At 41.0% G+C, this 22,295-nt stretch overlaps 1 protein-coding gene across 8 annotated transcripts in view; it reads right to left on the bottom strand.

Moving 5' to 3' along the window:
• The window catches only part of SMOC1 (SPARC related modular calcium binding 1), a 798,046-nt gene extending 787,503 nt beyond the window's left edge, over nt 1-10,543 (bottom strand). For 3 of the 8 annotated variants that reach the window (XM_085627137.1, XM_085627135.1, XM_085627134.1), the window contains exon 1: nt 10,171-10,539. In XM_085627137.1, the coding sequence (XP_085483263.1) occupies nt 10,171-10,272 (102 nt within the window). In that variant the 5' untranslated portion in view covers nt 10,273-10,539. Of the gene's footprint in view, nt 1-10,170 lie in introns of all 8 variants that reach the window. The other 5 variants (XM_085627139.1, XM_085627138.1, XM_085627140.1 and 2 more) reach the window with 4 other exon arrangements.
• Between the last annotated feature and the right edge of the window lie 11,752 nt (nt 10,544-22,295).

The following is a 22,295-nucleotide window of genomic DNA, read 5'->3' as shown; positions in this document are numbered from 1 at the left end:
CAAATTGGAACCAGCCTGTTACGACATGATTGACACAATAAAAAACCTTGCTTACTCGACACAGCATGTGGTGGTTTCCTTTTAGTATTCCTCTGTATTTTCAATTATTCAGCAGACATCAGCAGTGAGGTCTCTTATTCCCCAGTCTTTCTTGAACTCAGCTTGTACATCCAGTAATTCTCTTTCATTTACGGCTCTAATTGGTATTGAATTATCCTGTACATTATCTTGCTGGCATGTGAAATTAGATAAAATGTATGGAAGTTTGCAGATTCTGTGAGGTCTTTTCCTTGGAACTGGAATGTAGTTTGATGTGTTCAAATCTTTTGGCAATTGTACTATTTCCTAAATCTTTTGGCACAGTTTGCAAATCACTTTGACTGAATCTTCTCTAAGGTATCCCAGATGCTGATCTCCCTAATGTAGAGATATTTGGCGTTTTCTATCATCCGCTGTTTCATCTTCATAGCATCAGCTCTCATCAGTCCATTTCCATCTTTGAAAATACTAATTTGCGGTTGGAGTTTTTTTTTGATTTTGTGAATCTTATCAAAAAGAGATTGTGATTTTCAATATTTGCTTCAATCTTTGATGTCCTTGCAGATGATGTTGTAATATTGTTTTTTTTCTCTACTAACATTCCTGTGAAATGTGGGATTCCATTCTTTCATAAGCACCCTCTATTTTGTAACTTTGCCTTCTCTCTTTTTCCAGGCAATTTATACTGTGTTTTCTGTTATACACTTGGATTTTTTGTGTGATTTCTTTGCCTGGTTATCTCTAGCTAAGATTTATAATTACTGTTTTCTTTGATTTCTGTCCGTGGTACTTTTGGTTCCCTAGAAACCAAATTAAGCATGGAAAACTATTTCTTGTCATTTTGCTTTAATAAGAAAGGTATATTTTCCAGATCATGTCATTGAACCACAATATTTTGTTATTCTACTTCAGCTTTTTTTTCCAACTGATCAATGTATGATCCATTACACATTCTTCTTCAGCCCATGTCTTTGTGGCCAGAATGACGCTCTTTGGGCCCGATTCACAGAACTAACTTAAGACAAAATCCTAAACTTACTACCATTTTGGTATTCACAGAAGGCACTTACTCATTTTGGTATTCACAGAAGGCACTTACTCATTTCGGTATTCACAGAAGTTAGGAGTCTTAACTTTAGGACTCCTAAATGCCTTCTGTGAATACCGAAAGTCTTAAAATTAGGATTTTTCTCAGTTTAGTAGTAGTATAGTTAGGACTCCTAACTTTAGGACTCCTAAATGCCTTCTGTGAATACCGAAAGTCTTAAAATTAGGATTTTTCTCAATTTAGTAGTAGTAAAGTTAGGACTCCTAACTTTAGGACTCCTAAATGCCTTCTGTGAATACCGAAAACCTTAAAATTAGGATTTTTCTCAGTTCAGTAGTAGTAAAGTTAGGAGTCCTAACTTTAGGACTCCTAAACTGAGAAAAATCCTAATTTTAAGACTTTCGGTATTCACAGAAGGCATTTAGGAGTCCTAAAGTTAGGACTCCTAACTTCTGTGAATTCCGAAGTGAGTAAGTGTCTTCTGTGAATACCAAAATGAGTAAGTGCCTCCTGTGAATACGAAAATGGTAGTAAGTTTAGGATTTTGTCTTAAGTTAGTTCTGTGAATCGGGCCCTTTATCTTCTGGCACTGGGAATGTAATAAATGTAATTCCTGTGTGCTCCACCAGGTGATGTCCATGTATACAGATTTTGCTTTGAATACTCGAAAAATGAGTGCCAATGATGAAGTCAGTGGGCTGCCAGAAAATATTTCTCCTGAATCATGTCTGCTTTCAAAGTAGTGTGTTGCGATCACATTGCGATTGCTATTGCCTACTTTGGCATTTCAGTCTATAACTAAGGAAAGCATAAACTCTTCACATGTTCTCCTAGTGTTGGCTTGGACTGGATGATTGTCATGTTGAAAAGTTATCCAAGGAATATGATTGATATGTCTATCATTCTTGCCAATATGTACAATTACTCTCTTTGCTTATAAAAGCAAGATCCTTAGCCAAAAATGCTTTACATATCCAGGACATGCTGATAAATGTGGATCTAGATTGCCTCTTTATCATGGAAACATGGCTAATGGAGTGTTCTAATCCCGATGTTGTGCAATCCCATCCTCATGGATACACCATTTCTAGACTAGATAGAAATGGGCAAAGAGGAGGTGGCATAGCAATTATATACAAGTACCACCAGAAATGCTCTATGTCTAACATTATAAAACTAAAAGAGGCTGAAAGCGTCTGTCTTTGTTTCAAACTAGATAGTTGATTTCAATTTACACCTAGAAGCAGCTGATACTCCTAATACAAAAACTTTCACAGAAATTATAAACACACTGGGGCTAAAAACACCAGACAGAGGGGCCCACACATTGTGCAGGACATACCCTTGATGGCATATGCACCAATGCCGTCAGCCTAAAAACTGACCCCCCAGTCACTATAACATGGTCAGACCATAAGCTTATTCCCTTTAAGTCTGGTTATAATAATGTCCACCCAGACAAAAATTCTAGGCAATCCGGACTCATACTGACACGGAAGTGGAATAGCATGCTCACTAACCCCGACCTACAGAGCTTGGCAGAAGCAGGAAAACCTACCCTTACAGGAAATCCCTCAGTCGATAATGATCTTTTTAATGATCGGATGTCGTCTCTAGCTAATACTTTGGCACCTTTAGTCCCTCAAAGGAAAAGGGTCACCACCAAAAAGTCTGCCCCATGGTTTACCCTCCGTCTAAAAGACCTACAAAGACAATGCAAAAAACTGGAAAAACTATGGAGGAAAAACTATAAATCAGAAGATCTGGTGCTTTTTAAAATGGCACTTAGATCATACCACCAGAAAATTAGAGTAGACAAGAAGGTACACTATTTTAATATAATCAACAAGACAGCTAAACAGAAAAACATTTTTAAAATTGTGAAATCTTTCACAAACCCCAAAATCCTAGAACAAGAAATCCCTCCATCACAGGGTCTATGTGATCAAATCGCTGATTTCTTTGAAAACAAAATCATAGACCTGAAGAAAGATTTCACGGACATAACCCCCCCCCCCCCCCCCCCGTCCTCTAAAACTCAAATCTCAGGAACTAAAAGCGAACGTACTTGTTTCAAGGAGATTAATTTGGAACAATCCAGGCAAGCCATCCTCTCCTGTAAGTCAGGTTCACCTTTTGATCCCTGCCCCCCAAAATTCTACATTCACTGGTAGATATTGTAAATCTGATCACTAACCAGATAATTAATTCTACTTTCAGGCTATTGAGAGTCCCTGACAATTGGAATATTGTAGCGGTGCAGCCACTCCAAAAAAAGAAAATTCCTGACCCTACCACTCTCTCCAATCTTAGACCTATTTCATTGTTGCCATGTCTGAGTAAAATAGCTAAGAAATTAGTTAATACACAACTTAATGATTTCTTGCAAGAAGCTAACATCCTACACCCTAAGCAATCGGGTTTCAGACCTGGCCATTCAACAGAATCCGTGCTACTCCACACTACTGAGAACCTAAAGTTTGCCTTGGATCAGGGTAAAGATGCGGTACTGATTCTTTTGGATTTATCAGCCGAGTTTGATACAGTCTCTCATGACATTTTGAGAGACAGGCTTGCATATAGTGGAATCACAAACAAGGCACTGGCCTGGATCACATCCTTTTTGGAAAACAGGCATCAGATAGTAACATTGGAAAGTTACAAATCTAAAGAAAAAACGGTTGTCATCAGGGGTCCCCCAGGGTACATCCCTGAGCCCAACTCTTTTTAATCTTTACATGACACCGCTCCTTACTTTGATGGCCACATTTGACATCGAATCCATTGCATATGCAGACGGCACACTGCTGATTCTTACCCTTGGTAAAAATTCTACAGCAGTTGAAGAGAAGTTTCACTACTGTCTAACGGCAGCGATGGTTTGGATGAACCTCAATCATCTCAAATGTAACAGCTCAAAAACAGAAATCATGCTGTTTGGAAAATCCAAATCTTTTTTGCCCAAAATAGTGGTGGCCGTCAAATTCGGCCCCACCCCCAAACTCAGTAGATACTGTGAGAAATTTAGGAATCAAATGTGATCCCACACTATCTTTTCACAAGCAAGCCATTGCTGTGGCCGGCATATGTTTTCACACAATAAAAACCCTTCAGAAAATTATTTGATCTTCTGCCGGTATCTGCTAGGAAAACTGTTGCAGTAGCCTTAATCTTATCACGTCTGGATTACTGTAATAGCCTGTGCCCGGGAACTAAAAAGACAGTTCTGAAAAGATTACAGGTCGTCCAGAATGCGGCAGCGAAGTTGGTACTCAAATGGCCTGAAGACTTTTCCTCAGCAGCAGCACTCAGAACTCTTCACTGGCTGCCTATTCATAAAAGGATTCTCTTCAAAATACTAACCATGATCTACAAAGCCTCAAGGGCAACAGGACCAGGATACCTAAGATCTAGAATTAGACCATATACTACCCAACGCATCCTGCGGTCATCTTCGGAGAACTTTTTAGCAGCTCCCTCTTTCCATTTGAAATCTAGAGGGGGTAAGGCTATTGCTGTCCTGGGGACCAAAGCCTGGAATTCCCTGCCCACCCAGGTGAGACATACACAAACGGAACTCAGGTTAAAAAAACTTCTAAAAACATGGATTTTGCAACCCCAGATCACACTGTGTTATCTCTCATCTAATTCTCACTTTGGTTGTCTTAACTAAGCTCTTCCCCACTACAGATCTTTAGATGTTTTTTGCCGCTAGTGCCAAGAAACTCCTTGGAGGGAACGTTGCGCTTTAGAAAAACTCTCATTCATTCAGTCATTCATTGCTATGTCCTTTAAAACTTTGAAGATAATGTAACTGCATTTTCTATGATTTTAATGACTGTGTGATCTTCGGAATGAAAAATGTCCAATTCCACTCCACTTTAATTCATGAATGCCAAAGATATCAATATGCATTTGATTATTTTCCTCTTTTATTCTGTCCAGTTCTCCTTGGTTCATACTGCGTACATTGCAGGTTCCAACTGTAGTCATGACAAGATGATTCTGAATTTATTTCCCTGCATGACAACATTGGCAGCCACAAGACTTTGATCCAGCCATGTCACAAACACCTGCGATAAACTTCAAAGAATCCTCTGCTCTTCCTGAGTACCATTTTGATTGACATCCAATCCGAGATGCCGATTATATAGCAGTATATCGATAATCATTCTGGTTTGTCTCTCCAAATGGTTTTCTTGGTAATATATGATGCAATGTACACAGTGCAGGTAGATTAAGGATACAGAATTATAGTGTAACATAACTATTGTATCCTACATATCATTTACAGAAAAAAATGTTTTCTGTTATAAACACCAATGAGAAAATGTTTAGGATAAAAAAGTCCAGATTTACTAACATTTTGTGTTGGGGTTACTTGACTTTTTAGACGCAGACCCAAAGCAAAATGTGTTTCTGGATTTACTACGGCACACAACGCCTGGTTTGTGTTAGTTGAAAAAAAGAAACGCAAAGAAGTGGGAAGCATTGCCTTCCATTCCTTTGCATCAGGGAGATGTTACGGGGGTGTAGCATGGGCCTTCCTGTGCATCCACCTATGGATTTTACACAAACGATTGCCTAAAGTCAGTACACCTGGGTTTGCAGCAAAATGGTGCACTTGAGAGAGGCGTAACTAGGAGAAATTATATTATAGTGTCACACCAGTGCACTGTCTTTAATGTATGAAACGTGCAAGGGTGACTAGTGTGCATAGAGGGGACACTATGAAGTGTATAGTGTATGTGTACACTATAATGTGTGCAATATGTGACCCGGATATGGTGCACACAATGCAATACATAGTAGTGTTTATAATGCATGGGAGTGTATGTGGAGGCAATGTGCACTGCACATAGTCTAGAGGGCAAATAACGCAGTGCAGTGCTTACAATGACTATAGTCTATACAACTGGTGCAGGATCGCAATGTACAATAGGGGCTTTGAAGTATTCTGCAGAGAGCAATATGTACAGGGAGCACAATGTAGTAGCTGCAGCGCAGTGTGCAGTTGGTGTATCTATAGTGTAGTGTGTGTATGTGATGTTTAATAGGGTCAGTGCATTCAGTATGTGCAGCATGTACCATATTTATGTTTGTAACTTCATTTTAAACATCAATCTCACCGAGTATTCACCGAAGCACTGGAGAAGCATTATTTAAAACAGATTCCAAAGAAATGCAGCCAAATATCTTTCCTGAACAAGTCCTCTAACAATAAAGGCAAAACTGGGACCTAATTAGTGGAACAGCTGCTACAACTTTTAAAAAGTGTGCATCTCCTAGGTACTTAACGTTGACACCTCACTCCATGGGAAATCCAATTTTAACATCCTTTATAACTTTGGCCCACCTTGACCAATCTGCAGCTTGATCAAACGTTTCAACAGTTACAGCATGGGGCCCCAAATAATAATAATAATAGAACATTTAAAGCGTAATAGTTACTTCAAAGAAGTGTCCCAGTGCTGCAAACTCTGAAACTCCTGAGAAAGGTTTAGAGAAAGCTAAACAGAAACAACCGCCTATCTAAAGAGCCATGTTTTCAGATGTTTCCGAACAAAGTCTCTGTCTCAGATTGCCTATAACAGAGAGGAAGAGAATTTCATACCTTGGGTGCCAAGAAACTGGAGGATCTCCCCCAACAAGGACCTTCTTAACTCTAGGAATTTGAGCCAACAAGGTCCACGGGGACCTGATACACCTCGCAGGAAAGCAAAGCCTAACAAATGGGTGCAGATAACTGGCACCCGCTTATCAGGCCGTACTCTCAGGGTGCAGATCATGGGCATATATTTTGTACTCACCAATAAAATGGGATTCCCCATGGAAGATTTTTCTTCATGTGCCACAAGCCAGCTATTTACTCTCTGTTGCCTTATTCAAATCTAATAGATGCAATAATATTTGGCTATTCAACCTGGTTGGTTAACCATGTAGTATTCGCCGTCAATACCGTCTCACTAATATTCAGGGTCACTGGAGTTACCTGATGCTGTAGCACTGCAGCAATAGATGTATTATACTTGTCAGATAAATAACTATCTGCTGAATACTTTGCAGATTTCAACAACAAAAATTAAGTAGCTCAAAAGACTCCACAGGTACTAAAGATAGTGCCACATGTGGTGCTGCTCTGTGATAGATCCTCTTCTATAGGTAACAGGTCACCTTTTACTTGCTGTTTACTTACTGTAATCTGGTTTTTAACTAGTAGTAATGAGGTGAATATTTTGTCCAGACAGTATTGATATGTGTTAAAATTACAATTGTGAAATAAAACTTCCAAACATTGAATTGCATTATGCCTCATAATTTGACTTTTCTTGGTGCACCATGCAGTCAACCCTACCGCATAATTTAGTTCTCCTGTGCTGCATAATTGAAGCCATCCTACATATTGTCCTCTGAACAAATATGTTGGTCATGACTGTCTGTAAATAGCATTAACAAACATTATTTTTCTATTGGCATCAAGAATGAATGTGCCTGTAGATGCTCATGTTACTGGTGGCTGGATGATGACACATGGTGGCAACATGTCCTTAGTGTGAATAGGACTGTGGCTAAGAAAATAATTAGCATAGCTCGAGGAGCATCGCTTTGGTGGTATGATACCTCAATATGTTACACCAATGGTAGGTGTCCATGTATGATGTTGTCAACCAAATCCCTTGTGAATCACCATGCCTGTCTTCCTTGGCATCTCCTAGTATGAGGTAAAGTTCCCAACTGCTACAATCCTATATGCTTTATTGGATGCGCCATTAGTAAATTCAGCAAACATCACTTAAAAGCCAGGCTGGCAGTACATCATATTCATATGTCTTTTTCTTATGTTGCGCCCCTGTCCTTCGAGTGGGGGTTACTCCTGTCATCTACTCCTCTAAGTAGGGAAGTCAAATTGATAGTAGATTGAGTATTTGAGGCATAAATGGAAAAGTGGAGAGAATGATCAAATGGATCCCGGGAGTGGGCACATATTTGGGGCATCATTGCACACCACAATGGAGAGATGTAAGACCAAGTGCCAGTCTAGGAAACCAAATGGGTGCTAAATCAAGCAAATGTTATCTTATAGGAACTTAGGACTGTCTGAACCAGAGGCATTGTGGATGGCCATACAAGGGTGTAAAATCAGAGGTTCTAAAACTGAACTATGAAAGCCGACGGAGAAGATGTAGTCAAGTCAATCTTACTTTTTCTGTGTCCTACTTCTTTATTAGTCGCAAGCTTCCATTTTTCAAAACGTAACTGATTTTGATTTTAATCCTTGGTAATGCGTGTTTGCGTTGCTCTGATTAGTAGTGCTATATTGTAAGTTTTATAGAAAATATTTCAGTGGCCAGTTTTACACAACCCTGTAGCAGCAAGAGGAGGGTGCCTTTATTGTCATGATAAAGGGTGCCGGTTCTGACGCTCAGAAAACTAAAAAGACAAGTTAATAAGGGTTTCCTCATTCTGTAAAATAGGCTAAAAACACTGTAAACACGTTAGTGTAAAGACTAGAAGGCCTACGGATCAGTTTCTCAAAGAAAGAAGTAACTTTAAGAGATGTAGGTTTATGCCTACAATTGTTATAGGATTGCTACTTTTTAGGAAAGTCACACAATTTCTAAAAGCTATACAGATAAATCTATATAAATCTGCAGACTGTTCACTGGCAGTAAATTTGCTGGTTTATATTTAAGAGTAAGGTGCAAGTGGGCCTTAATTTCCTTTTTTTTCTCTAACTGGAAAATTTGATTCCAGGAGAAAAAATACGAAAGTAAGGGAGTGGTAGGGACTATTTCACAGCGTGCCTTAATTTTCCTTTTCTTTTTCTCCACCTGGAAAATAGGTCTCCAGGAGGAACTATCCTAAAATTAGGGGATGGTAGGCATTAATTGACACCCAATTTGCACATTTACTCCAGAAGTGTTGTCCACTATGTGTAGGTGTGCAATTTTTTTTTAAGCAATAAGAATGTTTGTGAGCACCTCCCTGATGATGAATATGTGAGTGTGGTGTACAAACTACCAATCACTCCAGCCTTCCCCTCCCCTGACAATAACTCAAATTTACCAGTATCCAACAACATTAATACTTATGATGTTTCAGAGGTCATAAATTGTGATTATTGGAGAATTGCCAGCAGGTCCTGATTCAATGAACTATTTAAATTCTCAAATTGCACTAATTGTACTCAAACCTATTTTGTTATTCTGGCTCCATTCAAAACTTTCTTCAGGGAGAGAGATGGAGAGAAAGAGAGGGAAGGAGAGAGACAGGGAAAGAGAAAGCGTGTAAAAAGAGAGAAAGAGAGACTTGCACCTGTATTGACCAAGTTCAGTCCACTAACTGTGAAGCAAAGGAAGATAAAAACCTATTTGAAAGGTGGACATGTATGCTACCTAGAGATTGCACAGCTGATGGCATAGCAGGGATTGTAAAAGTGGCAGGGTGTTTCCATAAAATCTGAGACTGTGGAAAAAGTTTAAAAAATCAACCCACTGGATACTGTTCCACAGCCTCTGTCTGTTCTTTTGCACGGGTGACTCGTAATGTAAGGTGGCCAAAGAAGACAAAATTCAACCAGGGAACACACAATAAATAGTGAAACAGGCAAACAAAAAGTTCCTCATAGTGATAAACAAACGTGATGTCTATCATACAAATTGAAAGTGGGATTTACATAAGTGAATGATTCACATTTGGAAAGCCTCAACTAGCCACGAACAAGTTGTTAGATGCAACAAGAATTAACAAATTGAGGAACAGACCCTTCAGTTCAAAACTAGAGAAGCCAAAAAAAACACATGTGCACCTAAATGTACGCGGAGAATACTAATACATATATCCCTTTTATCCCATTATATACAACATCAAGCTGTTTTGTCTTTGACACGATAGTAAGGAAATGGTTAACTTGCAGTATTGAGTAATAGCAACAACTGCTTTTATAGCGCGTAGAGGCGACGGAATTGCAATATAAGACACCATAAAAAATCAAGAGGTAGCATTGTCTACCGAAACATGCCCAACCGGCCTATGATAAAAAGGTAATACCAGCGGAAATGCATGCACGTTTTTGTACTGACCCGGGGTCCAGTGGCTTTGTGGTTCTGCGCCTGCGGGCAGTGCACCAGCAGTGCCAGGGAGAAGTGGAAAGCAGCAAAGACACACCGCTGCCCCCGCCACATCTTCGCCTTGTGCTGAGTTTGGGAAAGTAGATATAACGAGCTGGGAGTAAATTCCGGCACGAGAGAAGTCAAGGTGGTAAAGTGCTGTCCCTCGACCTGAGAGTGCGATCTCAGGTCTCCCCTGGCCAGTAGCGGCACGTTAAATGCCTCAGCACTTCCATTGGGCACTTATTAAAAGCCAACCTGGCACAGCCAAAGGGGGTGGGCGAAGAGTGAGTGAACAATCGGGAAATTGAAGCAGAACTGATTACGCGTCCCCCTCCGTACAGGACCAGTGCTTGATGGCATGTGCTTGGCTGCCACCTGCAGGCCATCGCTATGCAGTGCAGAGTTGTTAATTACAGTTCGCAGCCGTGTCTCACGATCGCGAAATATACGTCAGAAAACGTATTTTCTGTGATGTCTTATTTACCTTTAAAGAGGATATCCGGTAAAAAGTAAAGTGTTTTGTGTTGCATCCTTCTCTCGCGTGATACCCGAGGCAACGAAGCGCATTTACGGGCGGGCTACCCTGTTGCCGTGCTATGGATGAAAGGAGCTCTCTCTCATTGGTGTGAACGAGTCCAGTATTCATTCGTGTCTTCAGCCAGTACTACAGCACCAGAGTTGTGCTCTTGTCTTTTGTCGTGGATAGTATTTGTGAATTTGAAGAGAAAAGGAGCGAGAAATAGAACCTTAAGCGTCAGCCTGTTAAATCACTAGCCATAGCGTATGTTCTGATGGGTGCACTGTGGGGTTGCGAGGGGACACCCGTTGTGCAATCAGCCACAGTGTATTCCTGTCAAGACCACCCATGTAGCGGGGAGCAACCCACGTGAATGGGTGTTAATGACCCAGCCTTTGTCCTTGCTCTGAGGAGACCTCCAGTCCAACAAAGGAGTGACCGGTGTGTGCCCGCCATTGTATATGGTATCAGAAGCCCACAGAACAATGGCAGAGAGCAGCGGATACCATGGACTGGGCATTATACAACTAGCCGAGAAGTTCCGTTGTAGAGCCCTACCAGCCTCCTGATTGGTTTGAAAACTCCTCTGCCCACCCCCCCCCCCCCTTGCTGACCCACAACATGTTCAAAACTAGCTGCATCATCTTCAAGCTATCCACCTACCTGGCTGACGAGCTCACCATCCCCGGTGGCTCACAGAACCCCTGCAACCAGGACACCATCAAACCGGAGACGAAGAAGTGCAAAAAATTATTGTCAACGCCATTAAGTCTGGCTTTGGCAAGCTGATGCGATAGTTAATTTTTTCTATAAAATTATTATAATCATATGTCACGTAAATAAAAAATATAAAAATGAAATATGTCATCACTGGAACGTGGGTGCCTTATGCTTGCGGTAAAAATTCTCCGTTTAAAAAACATTCACTGACAGCTGTTTTCCTCGTGAAGCCTTTCAGTTGTACATCACACAAGAATAAATTACCACCTAACCAAGCACTCAAATTGCGGGCAGCTACAATTTTACAATGGGCCGGATGTAATTACGAGTTTGGTGGTCCATGGGACCGCCGTACCCGTGGTGGCGTTTCCTAGGCGGCCAGACTGGCGGTCAACCCACCGTCCTAAAACTACAGCGGTGGGACTGCCACAACTGATCCCTGATCCCGCTGTGGTGGCTTAGCGGTGTGAGGCTGTGATATGCTGGTGGTGCCACTACGGCACAGACAAGCATATTACGAGTTTCCTCACTGCGGGGAGATAGCCATAAAAAGGGTGGCGGTGAGGAAACTAAGGGGGCCCTACAGGGCCCTCAGTTGTCTCTGTGCACGAGGGTGCATGCAGGAGGGCACATGTTGTGCCCCCCTGTTTTTTTGCACCCCCTGTTCTTGCACAAACCGAAATGCACAAAAATGTGCATTTCTATCCGTGCAGGAACAGGCTGCGGAGCTCCTACAGCGGTGCCTTACTGAGGCTCTCCTATAAGCCTTAGGAAGGCACTGCTGTGGGACTGCCGCTGCAGGACTGCCCGCTAGGATTAGAACTCGTAATCCGGCAGGCAGACGCCAAACTCGCAATCAGGTCCTAAGCATTTTAACAGAAAGAAACACTCTAATTCTGCATTTGCAGCCACTAACATGCTTTTTCATAAGTACTAATCCCTTTTTAGGAGTCAAAAATGTTTTTCCAATTCTGAAAACAGGATTGCACATGGATACCGATTCAGTTTCTGGTAGGGGCATGTTGTAGGTAACCCTTCCAAACAGTAAATCAATATATAATGTATTGATGTTTGTGACGGAAATCCGGATTGTAGCTGCCCGCAATTTGAGTGCTTGGTTAGGTGGTAATTTTACTGTTATTTCAAAGGACATGGTAATGTAGTCGCAAAGGGAAGGGTCCCTTTGAGGTCCCTTCCTCTTTGTGAATGTAAAATAATAGTTTTTGAAACACTAGGCAGTGGTCCACAGTACTACTGCCAACTTTTAAACAAATAAACCAAAAAAGTAAACTTTTACACCATAGGTGTAATGGCCTCCAATCATACTGAGTAACAATTTATGACCTACCTCATTAATATTCATGAGGCAGGTTGGATTGCGACCCACTACGATTCTGATTTTTATGTAAACAGACCTATGAGGACATAGTTCCATTCTTAAATATTTTTACTGGTTGCAATTTGCAGCCAGTATTTTGCGACCGGATAACAATACATCTAGCCCACTGTCAGTTAAACACTTTATAACAAACACTTTCATTTTTTTTTAAAATGCTGATATTTAAAGCTGATAAAAAAGAATAAACAAAAGAATAAAACATAATTTGAACCACCTTTGCAACGGAATGGAATGGAACTAATGCGCATAAGCTTTGTGCAGTCACTCAAAGTGTAGTGAGCCAATGAGTAAAGTGGGTTGACCCATTGCCCAATGCTGCACTCTATTGTGGGTAAATGTGACTGGCAGTGGATGAAATCCACTGTCCAAAAAGCCTATATATGTTTGTATGTTATGAAAGAATGTTTGGGAAATACAATAGTCTAACGAGCTAAAGCTGTCTCAAAGGCAAGACCAAAAAAAACTAGGGAACTGACCGTGCACATTTAAGCACCCAGTATCTGGAACAGCATCCCTGTGCTCATCAGGATTTCCACAACCCTGCTCTTTAAAAAACTTTAGAAAGCTAGAAATTGTAGAAGGTAAAAGAAAACACCTAGAGCTAGAAAATAAAAAGGGCAAATATTTGTCAAAAAGTTTAATATGCAAAGGAAGGGTGGTTTAGAGTTCATGTGCCAAGTGACAAAAAGAGCAACTACCAAGGTACGCTTTCTTCACACAAGGTGCGTTGTTTAGTAAGAAATGTGAAGATCACAGGAGGTGGTTGGGAGTACAGAGTACCAGATAGTCTTTAGAGAACATACTACGAGCAATGCAAATACCTTTCATTTATAGTTGTTACTTGCCTGGTAACCAATGGCTGGAGCACCATGCCTGCCAAATGTGCTCATATTTGGGTAACTTGCAGGTAGACCGCATAGCTTGCTTCTCAATGTACTGCAGTTTGTGCAACAAATATCTACGATGACCCACAAGCAAGCTGGTACAGCGGCCCAACCGAGATAGAATCAATGCCGTGACTCCAAGCCCCTCGGCTTTTTGGGCTGCAGATGGAGGAGGGGCGCAGATCCAAAGGTCACATCGTGTCCCAGGAAGCGGTGTGATTGTTCCCCAAAAAGTCTGTCTAGCTGATGTGTTTTTAAAATTGTGGTTCATCCACTGTTGCAGGACAGTAGGGCACTCTTTTAACCTAATCACTCATTTAGGGGCCAAATGATCTAGTTTGATGGCAATCTGTGTATCATTAGACTAAAATAGTTCCTTAAAACCAGATCACGGTTTCAATGGTGCATACGGGCAAGATGGATAAGGCGCGATAGCTTCTGCTCACCAGCCTCTTCGACGATCTTCTTAAGGTAATGAGGTAATTGAAATAATGTCACAGTAAGGATTCTTGAAGAACTGTGTGTGATAGTTTCCCAGTTCAGCTCCCTGTATGCTTTTGGGAAGGATTTCTGTCCCTAAACATCCAGGGCTTATCTCCTGGTACTGCCTGCTTTCTCAACCGATGAATCAAGTCAGGGAGGCGGCATCATCTCTCAGGAAAGAGTGCAGATAAGTACAGGCCAGTCCGCTCTACTTTCCTGAAAAGCAGCAGGCACAGATGTTCATCAAAAACGGTTTGCCTTTCGTTTAAAAATTTTTCTCTTGACTGTTTCTCTGTGCTCATTGATATTAGCGACTTCCATTAGGGACAAGCACAATTTTTACATTTGTTTCCCTGATTATTCATCAGTGAGTCAACCACGGCTACTGACAATAAGCCCTCCTTTACAGCTTCTAATAAAAGAAAGCAGATGACATCACCCCCCCCCTGTAAACTCTTAGAAGAAATTCAAGCAAGTCATGATAACACAGATGTTATCAGAGTGGATATCAAACACATTCAAGACATAGCAAGCCTCTCTATGAAAGTAGACAATGTGACAATGTAGTTAAAATCAAAGTCAATCAAATTAAAATTGAACAATTGTCCGACATTTTAAAGGCCAGGACTGCCGCTCAAATTCTCCAACTGCAAATTTTAAAACTCAAATTCCTGGAACCTTTTGAGTTTGTTTAGGCTTATCAAGTCCCATCCTACAGTAAAGCAACCATATCTAACCCTCACCATATGATCTCCAAAGTGCCTCCTCACCATCATCTGGTCATTATTAGGAAACAGCTCCTGAAACACCATCTCTCATGGTAAATATTAATAAAATATACATCCACCAGGAGTTTGCTAAGGAAACTGATGCAATTCAAAAGCAGTTTGCTTCTCTACAACCTAGTCTCAAAGACATTGGCTATAAAAATGGCCCATTTGAACCATCTATTATGAAGATTTGGAAAGACAGTATCACAAATTCTTTCAATGCTCTTCAGGATCTCATGGACTTTCTGGATCAACATCATCCTACCCACATGGAAGGTCAAGCAAGTGGACTCCCTCCACCTACCACCTGAATGGACCATTAACCTCATACCATATGCTATTCAATTTGGCTGGTTTCAGAGCTTTGGTTCTGTTTCTGTCTGTGCTTGCCCCACAGGGCCTCTTTAAATTTTGAATGTTTCTTTTTTGTTTCACTAGTTTATTTGTTCTTTGTACTATTAATCTTTTCTACTCTATGAGCTACTAAGTACTCTCTCCCTTCTATATTCATATATCTTTGATTATTCCTTTCCATGCCAAACTATCCTATTCCATCTTATGCCTTCCTCCTCATCTTGAACTTATATCCTTAAAATGTGAAAGGGCTTCGACACACAGTTAAACATAAGAAAATCAGTGATTATCTATATTGTCATCAGGCTGACATCTGCTTCACTGACTAAAGGGTGGATTGGCGAGTTTGTTTTTTCTCCTGCCCTTGGTAAGTAAAATGTTGTTGCTGTTCTGTTTTCCAAGAGGATACCTTTTAAAGTTTTACTGTGATACTAATGGTAAATACTTTTATGTTAAGGTCACAAGCTATAAAAAATTATACATTTGATTAATATCTAGGTCCCCACAGCAGATGACCCTCTCTTTTGAAAATATATAATTACTGACATTTTTAAATCAGTTAATGTTCCATTGATTTTTGTGATACAAGATCCTTTGCTAGATCATCAATCTTTGTTCAAGGTCCAACCCCCTAAATGCCTTCTTACCGTTAAATCTTTTTCTAAAAATACTAAATTACGAGACATTTGGAGACTACATTTTCCCACTCAGCAGGAATGTATCTATTACTCTAATTCCCACTCCTCATATCCTAGAACTCATTATTTCCTTACCTCCAGGAATGTATGTTACATTACTTCTCAACCTAAAATTAATCACTTTGGGCCCGATTCACAGAACTAACTTAAGACAAAGTCCTAAACTTACTACCATTTTCGAATTCACAGAAGGCACTTACTCATTTTGGTATTCACAGAAGACACTTACTCACTTCGGTATTCACAGAAGTTAGGATTCCTAACTTTAGGACTCCTAAATACCTTCTGTGAATACCGAAAGTCTTAAAATTAGGATTTTTCTCAGTTTAGGAGTCCTAAAGTTAGGACTCCTAACTTTACTACTACTAAACTGAGAAAATCCTAATTGTAAGGCTTTCGGTATTCACAGAAGTCATTTAGGAGTCCTAAAGTTAGGAGTCCTAACTTTACTACTACTAAATTGAGAACAATTCTAATTTTAAGACTTTCGGTATTCACAGAAGGCATTTAGGAGTCCTAAAGTTAGGAGTCCCAACTATACTACTACTAACCTGAGAAAAATCCTAATTTTAAGGCTTTCTGTATTCACAGAAGGAATTTAGGAGCCCTAAAGTTAGGAGTCCTAACTTTACTACTACTAAATTGAGAAAAATCCTAATTTTAAGACTTTCGGTATTCACAGAAGGCATTTAGGAGTCCTAAAGTTAGGAGTCCTAACTATACTACTACTAACTGAGAAACATCCTAATTTTAAGACTTTCGGTATTCACAGAAGGCATTTAGGAGTCCTAAAGTTAGGACTCCTAACTTCTGTGAATGCCGAAATGAGTAAGTGCCTTCTGTGAATACCAAAATGAGTAAGTGCCTTCTGTGAATACCAAAATGGTAGTAAGTTTAGGATTTTGTCTTAAGTTAGTTCTGTGAATCGGGCCCATTGATATTTCAGATCATGCCATGATTTCACTTACTATTAAACTGGATGATTACTCATCTCCTCACCCACGGAAAATGAATACAGATACTGTTCTTACTGAGACTAATAAACTTAACTTAATAGATGCAACCTCTCAATATTTCTTGGTTAATTATGAAACAGAGACATTTCCTATTATCAGATTGGATGCCTTCAAAGCCACTATAATTGGGTTTGCTACCTCTATTATGGCGTATGAAAATAAGGAATTTGCCTCTCAAGCCTCTGAGCTCACAAATTACATCTATAAATAGGAAATACCTTATATCTTTTCTACTAATCTTCAATGTAAAACACATCTACAAAAACGTAGAATTCATTACTACGAAAAGAGCTGGTCTACAATGATCTAATAACAATCTAATGATAAAACAAAGTTGCACTTTCAAACTAATAGATCAGGAAGGTCACTTGCTAATTACCTTTGCAATTAAAATTATAATAAATAAATACACACTTTTTACTCTAGTTCCGGCCTCCTATTAACTTCTCTTCTTCTAAGGATATACTAGCAGAATTTCAAAAATATTACTCTAATTTATATAATAAACCTGATACTATTGAGCACAAGGTGTTAGATAATTTCTTATCAAAATGCCACTTGCCTTCCTTATCCCTGACAATAAGCTGTTGCTTGAGGTTCCTATTTCATTAAATGAAAAACACTCTACCATCACATCACTCAATTCTGTGAAAGCTCCAGGTCTGGATAGAATTCCTGCTGAACTCAATAGAGCATTCTCAGAACAAATAGCACCATATTTAGTATCACTTATTCATGATTTTTCTGACAAATCCACCATTCAAGGCTCCTTTTATGATACACTTATTGTGGTCATCCACAAGCAAGATATAAACCAAATTCTTTAAGTAACCAGAACTGTAAAATATATGCAAAGGTTCTCACTAAAAGACTTTCTAGGTACTTGATTCTTGGATTCATCAGGATAAAGTTGGTTTTATGAAAGGTTGTCAAATCAAATATTTACTTTATTTCGGATTATAAAAAACACATACAAGTGAAGCATAAATACACGATTAACATATACAATAAAATCTATAGGTTAAAATAAAACAATTAATAACTGATTCTGTGAAATGACCTTTTTTTGCAGGGTGATCCCAAATCTTTAGCCTTCCTCTTTCTCTTTTTGCTGGATTCGTTTTTGTTGACTTTAGGACTCTGGGCACATTATCACTGCTAACCAGTGCTAAAGTGCACATGCTTCCTGCTTAAAACATGGTAACATTGGCTTATCCACAATTGGTATATGTAATTTACTTATAAGTCACTAGTAAAGTGCACTACATGTGCCCAGGGCTTGCAAATGAATTGCTACTAGTGGACCTGCAGCACTGGTTGTGCCACCCACTTTAATAGCCCTTTAAACATGTCTCAGGCCTGCCATTACAGAGTGTGTGTGGAATTTTAAACTGCCATGTCGACCTGGCACGTTAACCCTCTTGCCAGGTCCAAACCTTCCTTTTTAAAACATATAAGTCACCCCTAAGGTAGGCCCTTGACAGCCACAAAGGCAGGGTGCACTGAATCTAAAATGTTGGGCATGTACTTTTTAGTTTTTCACGTCCTGGTAGTGAAAAACTTTTACATTCATTTTTCACTACTGCAAGGCATATCTCTCTCATAGGTTAACATTGGGATTACAGTATGACACTTTATACGTGTCATGACCCTTGTGTTTCCCACTCCTCCTGTACCTTGTGCGTGGGGGGTTTGGGAGATCGAGCACACGTCTCAATGCCTCCCTAGCTGATCATGGGACTCATTGCCCCGGAGGCTTGAAATCGTTCTTGGCATGGAAATTATCCCCCTGGGCCATTGAGTCATGAAACATAAAAGTACAAACAGTAACATTCCCCAGGACCTTCTGGCCGACTCATCGTGACTATGATGATATTTGGGCTAACTAATCATGACTATGGTGATATTTGGGCACACTCATGGGCACATGACTTTGTGGTTATTTGGGCTGACTCATAGCCACCTGACTATGGGGATATTTGGGCAGACTCATAGGCATATGACTATGGGCAAATTTGGGAACGGAATTTATACCACACTCAAACCACGAGGCAGTGCTTGGCTTACCCACTGGTTGAAGAGGACGGATCCTCTTCAGCGATTCAGCTCCCCTGAATGCCTCCATGACCCGGCCGAGCATCTTCAGCATTGTTGCTCTCCTACGAAACCCTGACGCTGCGGATATCTTCTCCCCTGCAAATCATGCGACACAGTGAACTCCATCCTTGCAACGCCGCATGGGTCTCCTGTGAATCTACAATGCTGTGGACATTTTCTCTTCTGCAAATCCAGCCACGCAGCAAACACCATCCCTGCAATGCCGCACCTAAAAGGAGAAAACATGGCTATGTACCATCCTTGAGTTTAGTGCACTAACGGAAAGTGTATCAACCAAAGACTTGTTTTTATGATGCTGAAAATCAGAATACAGGACAACTCTTGAACATTGAGACATTGTGGGTATTATTTAACACGCATATTGAGACCTTGGTATTAGTTCCCCGTACATTCGTATGTGCTATCCTTTATTGTACTGTAGTCTGTGAATCCAAAGCATACTCTTGTGCACCTTGTGCCTAGTGTTGAACAAACAAGGTGTTCCTTAGTGTGCGATGTGAAAACACGATGTAGCTTCTGTCGGGAGTGCCACAAGGGTAGCAGTTGATTATTCGAAGTCTATGCAGCAATCAATTTGTTATTGTGTTAGTGACTGTTAGTACGCATGCCAAAGGCGGGAGGGAATATTTCACAACTTCTTATTTGTTGAATAATCTCTCTACTTGTATTTGCAATACAGCTCACCATGCACTACATTACGCACACATCAAAACAATGCTCTCCAGGACAGAGAAGAGATGTATGTACGACTCCAAGAAGGTGGTGGCTGAGGTCGAAGGCATGCAAGTCTCTCTGTTTGTTATTTTGTCCCAACCCCTTTCCCTTCTGGGGAGGAAGTTGATTCAGGGTTACAATTCCATGATCAGACACCACACTAGGAGAGATAGGAGGCCCAGCATTGCCTCTGAGGACAAGAGCCAGGTGAATGGCACGATAATAGGTATAATTTCCAATTGGGAAAATATTGACTTTTCAAGATTGGTGTCTCTGGACTCACAATTTAAAATCACCACTTACGGTAAAGTTAGATTTTAAGTTGCAAGCTTGAAAGTTTGAAAGTTGGCATTTTTTTTACTTTAACCATTCCTTAACCATTCCGTGCCTTCTGCCTGTTTCTGAATACTCATCTGGGCTGGGTGACAGCTAGTCTTTATACATTCCCCCAGACAGCCACACACAATGGGAGCTTGATGGGCCATCAATAACCTGATAACCTGATAAGCTGTCCTAGGCAGGATGGGAAGGAGGAGCTGACACACCTGAATAGGCTGTGCCTGTCCCCACACAAAGGGCTGCATACCCTCCTGTAGTTTGTCTGGAGCCAGGGTAGGGACTCCATTCCCTTCAAAGGCCTCTCTTTGAAGTCTTCCTCACTTCAAAGGCACGACTGGGTAGAAGTACTGGACCTCTGACATCACCACTTTAGTACACCTCTGGACCTGTGGCTGCTCTCCCAGGAAGAATGACTGCTGTGCTGCTGAAAGAGCTGTCACTCTGCTGGACTGCCACTCTGAAGGAGCTGCTGCCTTTCCGTGCTGACCAGCTGCCTGCTGCCTGCTTCCCTCTTGCCTGGGGAAGAAGAACTGGACCTGTAACCCATCTTGAACCCAGGACTCCAGAGGGACTCAAGGGCTTGTCTGCTGGCCGACTTATCTTAGCCTCAGGGACATAACATGCTCCCCAAAGCTCCTAGACCCGGTTTCTAAGAGTTCCTGACCCCTAAGAGGTGCCTCTCAGGTCCCTGGGCCCTTGGGTAGATCTGCAGCTCTTAAAATCAAGTTTGTGGGCTCTTCGCAAATGCAAATGGGCCCTTTCCCACTAGAACTGTGCTGCTTACACAAAGGATCAGAGCGGGCGGGAGCAAGCTCATCTCATCACACAGCAAGCATTGCCGCTCGCGACTGTGAGGCTCCGGCCCGTTCAGCCGTGATGCCCGGCGGCTCTTCGCGTCTCGCGGACAACCACCAGCGACGCTCTACTTGCTTCCTGGAACTTCTTCCCCACGAACGAGACTCTTTGCACAATTCTTGCGAAGGTAAAACTTCAGTGGGACTTACCCGGGACTGTATCCGACCAATGCTCCATCATGGTCGCCCTGAACTTTGACCCAGTCTTGAGTGACCAGATATCCTTGGTTGGCGCTTTATGCTTTTAGACACTATATTTTAGTTTAATCTTTTAAATATTAATTACTCCGGTTATACTAATTGGATTTTTGTCATTTTCTTCTTGTTTTGTTAAATAAATTAAGTTCTATTTTTCTAACTAGAGTGGGGTTAGCACTACGCCATACCTCTGCTCCATAGGTTTCCTCTGCAAGAGCTGCTACCCTATATACTTCCAGGACTGGGGAAACTGTCCTGCTAGAAGTGGCTTTAGATTTCGTTTTGACAGCGACTGCCCTATTTTGCAGTAGTACCCTGCTCTTCTCCATCTGCTGTGTCCATTCAGATTGTCAACAAGTCTAACGGACAAACATTTAAACCTTTTGACTTGTTTGATGGGAATGAATTCCACCATCATCGAGCCCCTAAATGATCATTGGGGCTTTATTACCATAAATGTAGATTTTTCTAGGCTGATCTTTAAGCCTCTAGATGCACAGAAAGGAGCAAACTGATCCAAGAGGGCCTGGAGCCCAGAGGACTCCTAGAGAGCAGCAGAGTATCATCAGCAAGCATCAACATCAAAGTTCCAGTGTCTGTAGATTTTGGGGCATCATGATTGCAATTAGCGTCCCATTCCACAGCTCACTTAATTGAAATTCTAGGGGTGAAGTCTCCATCGTGCCACCATCTTACTTGCGAAAAAGTTTCCATGCGAAGCATTATTAAACTAAATAGGTCGTCCGGAATTCCCTAGCTCTCCAGCACGTTCCACAGGTTGGCCCTCTGGACAAGGTAAATAGCGGCTTTCAGGTCCATGAAGACCAGGTATATATGTTCCTTCCTCAAAAGTATGTATTTCCAGCATATGGTTTGAAAATGGAACACCTGATCTAACGTGCTGACCTTGAATCCTGAACCCTGCCTCGAATTCTGTAAGGACATTATAGTCAACAATCTATGTCAAAAGTCTAGAGAGGACCTGCCTACAAAACATTTTTGGGTTGTTGTCAATAAGGCTGATTGGCCTG

This window comes from Triturus cristatus, chromosome 9 (genome assembly GCF_964204655.1).
Source record: "Triturus cristatus chromosome 9, aTriCri1.1, whole genome shotgun sequence".
Taxonomy (NCBI): domain Eukaryota; kingdom Metazoa; phylum Chordata; class Amphibia; order Caudata; family Salamandridae; genus Triturus; species Triturus cristatus.
Note: the sequence above shows the minus strand (reverse complement) of the source record. Positions and strands in the feature narration are given on the sequence as shown.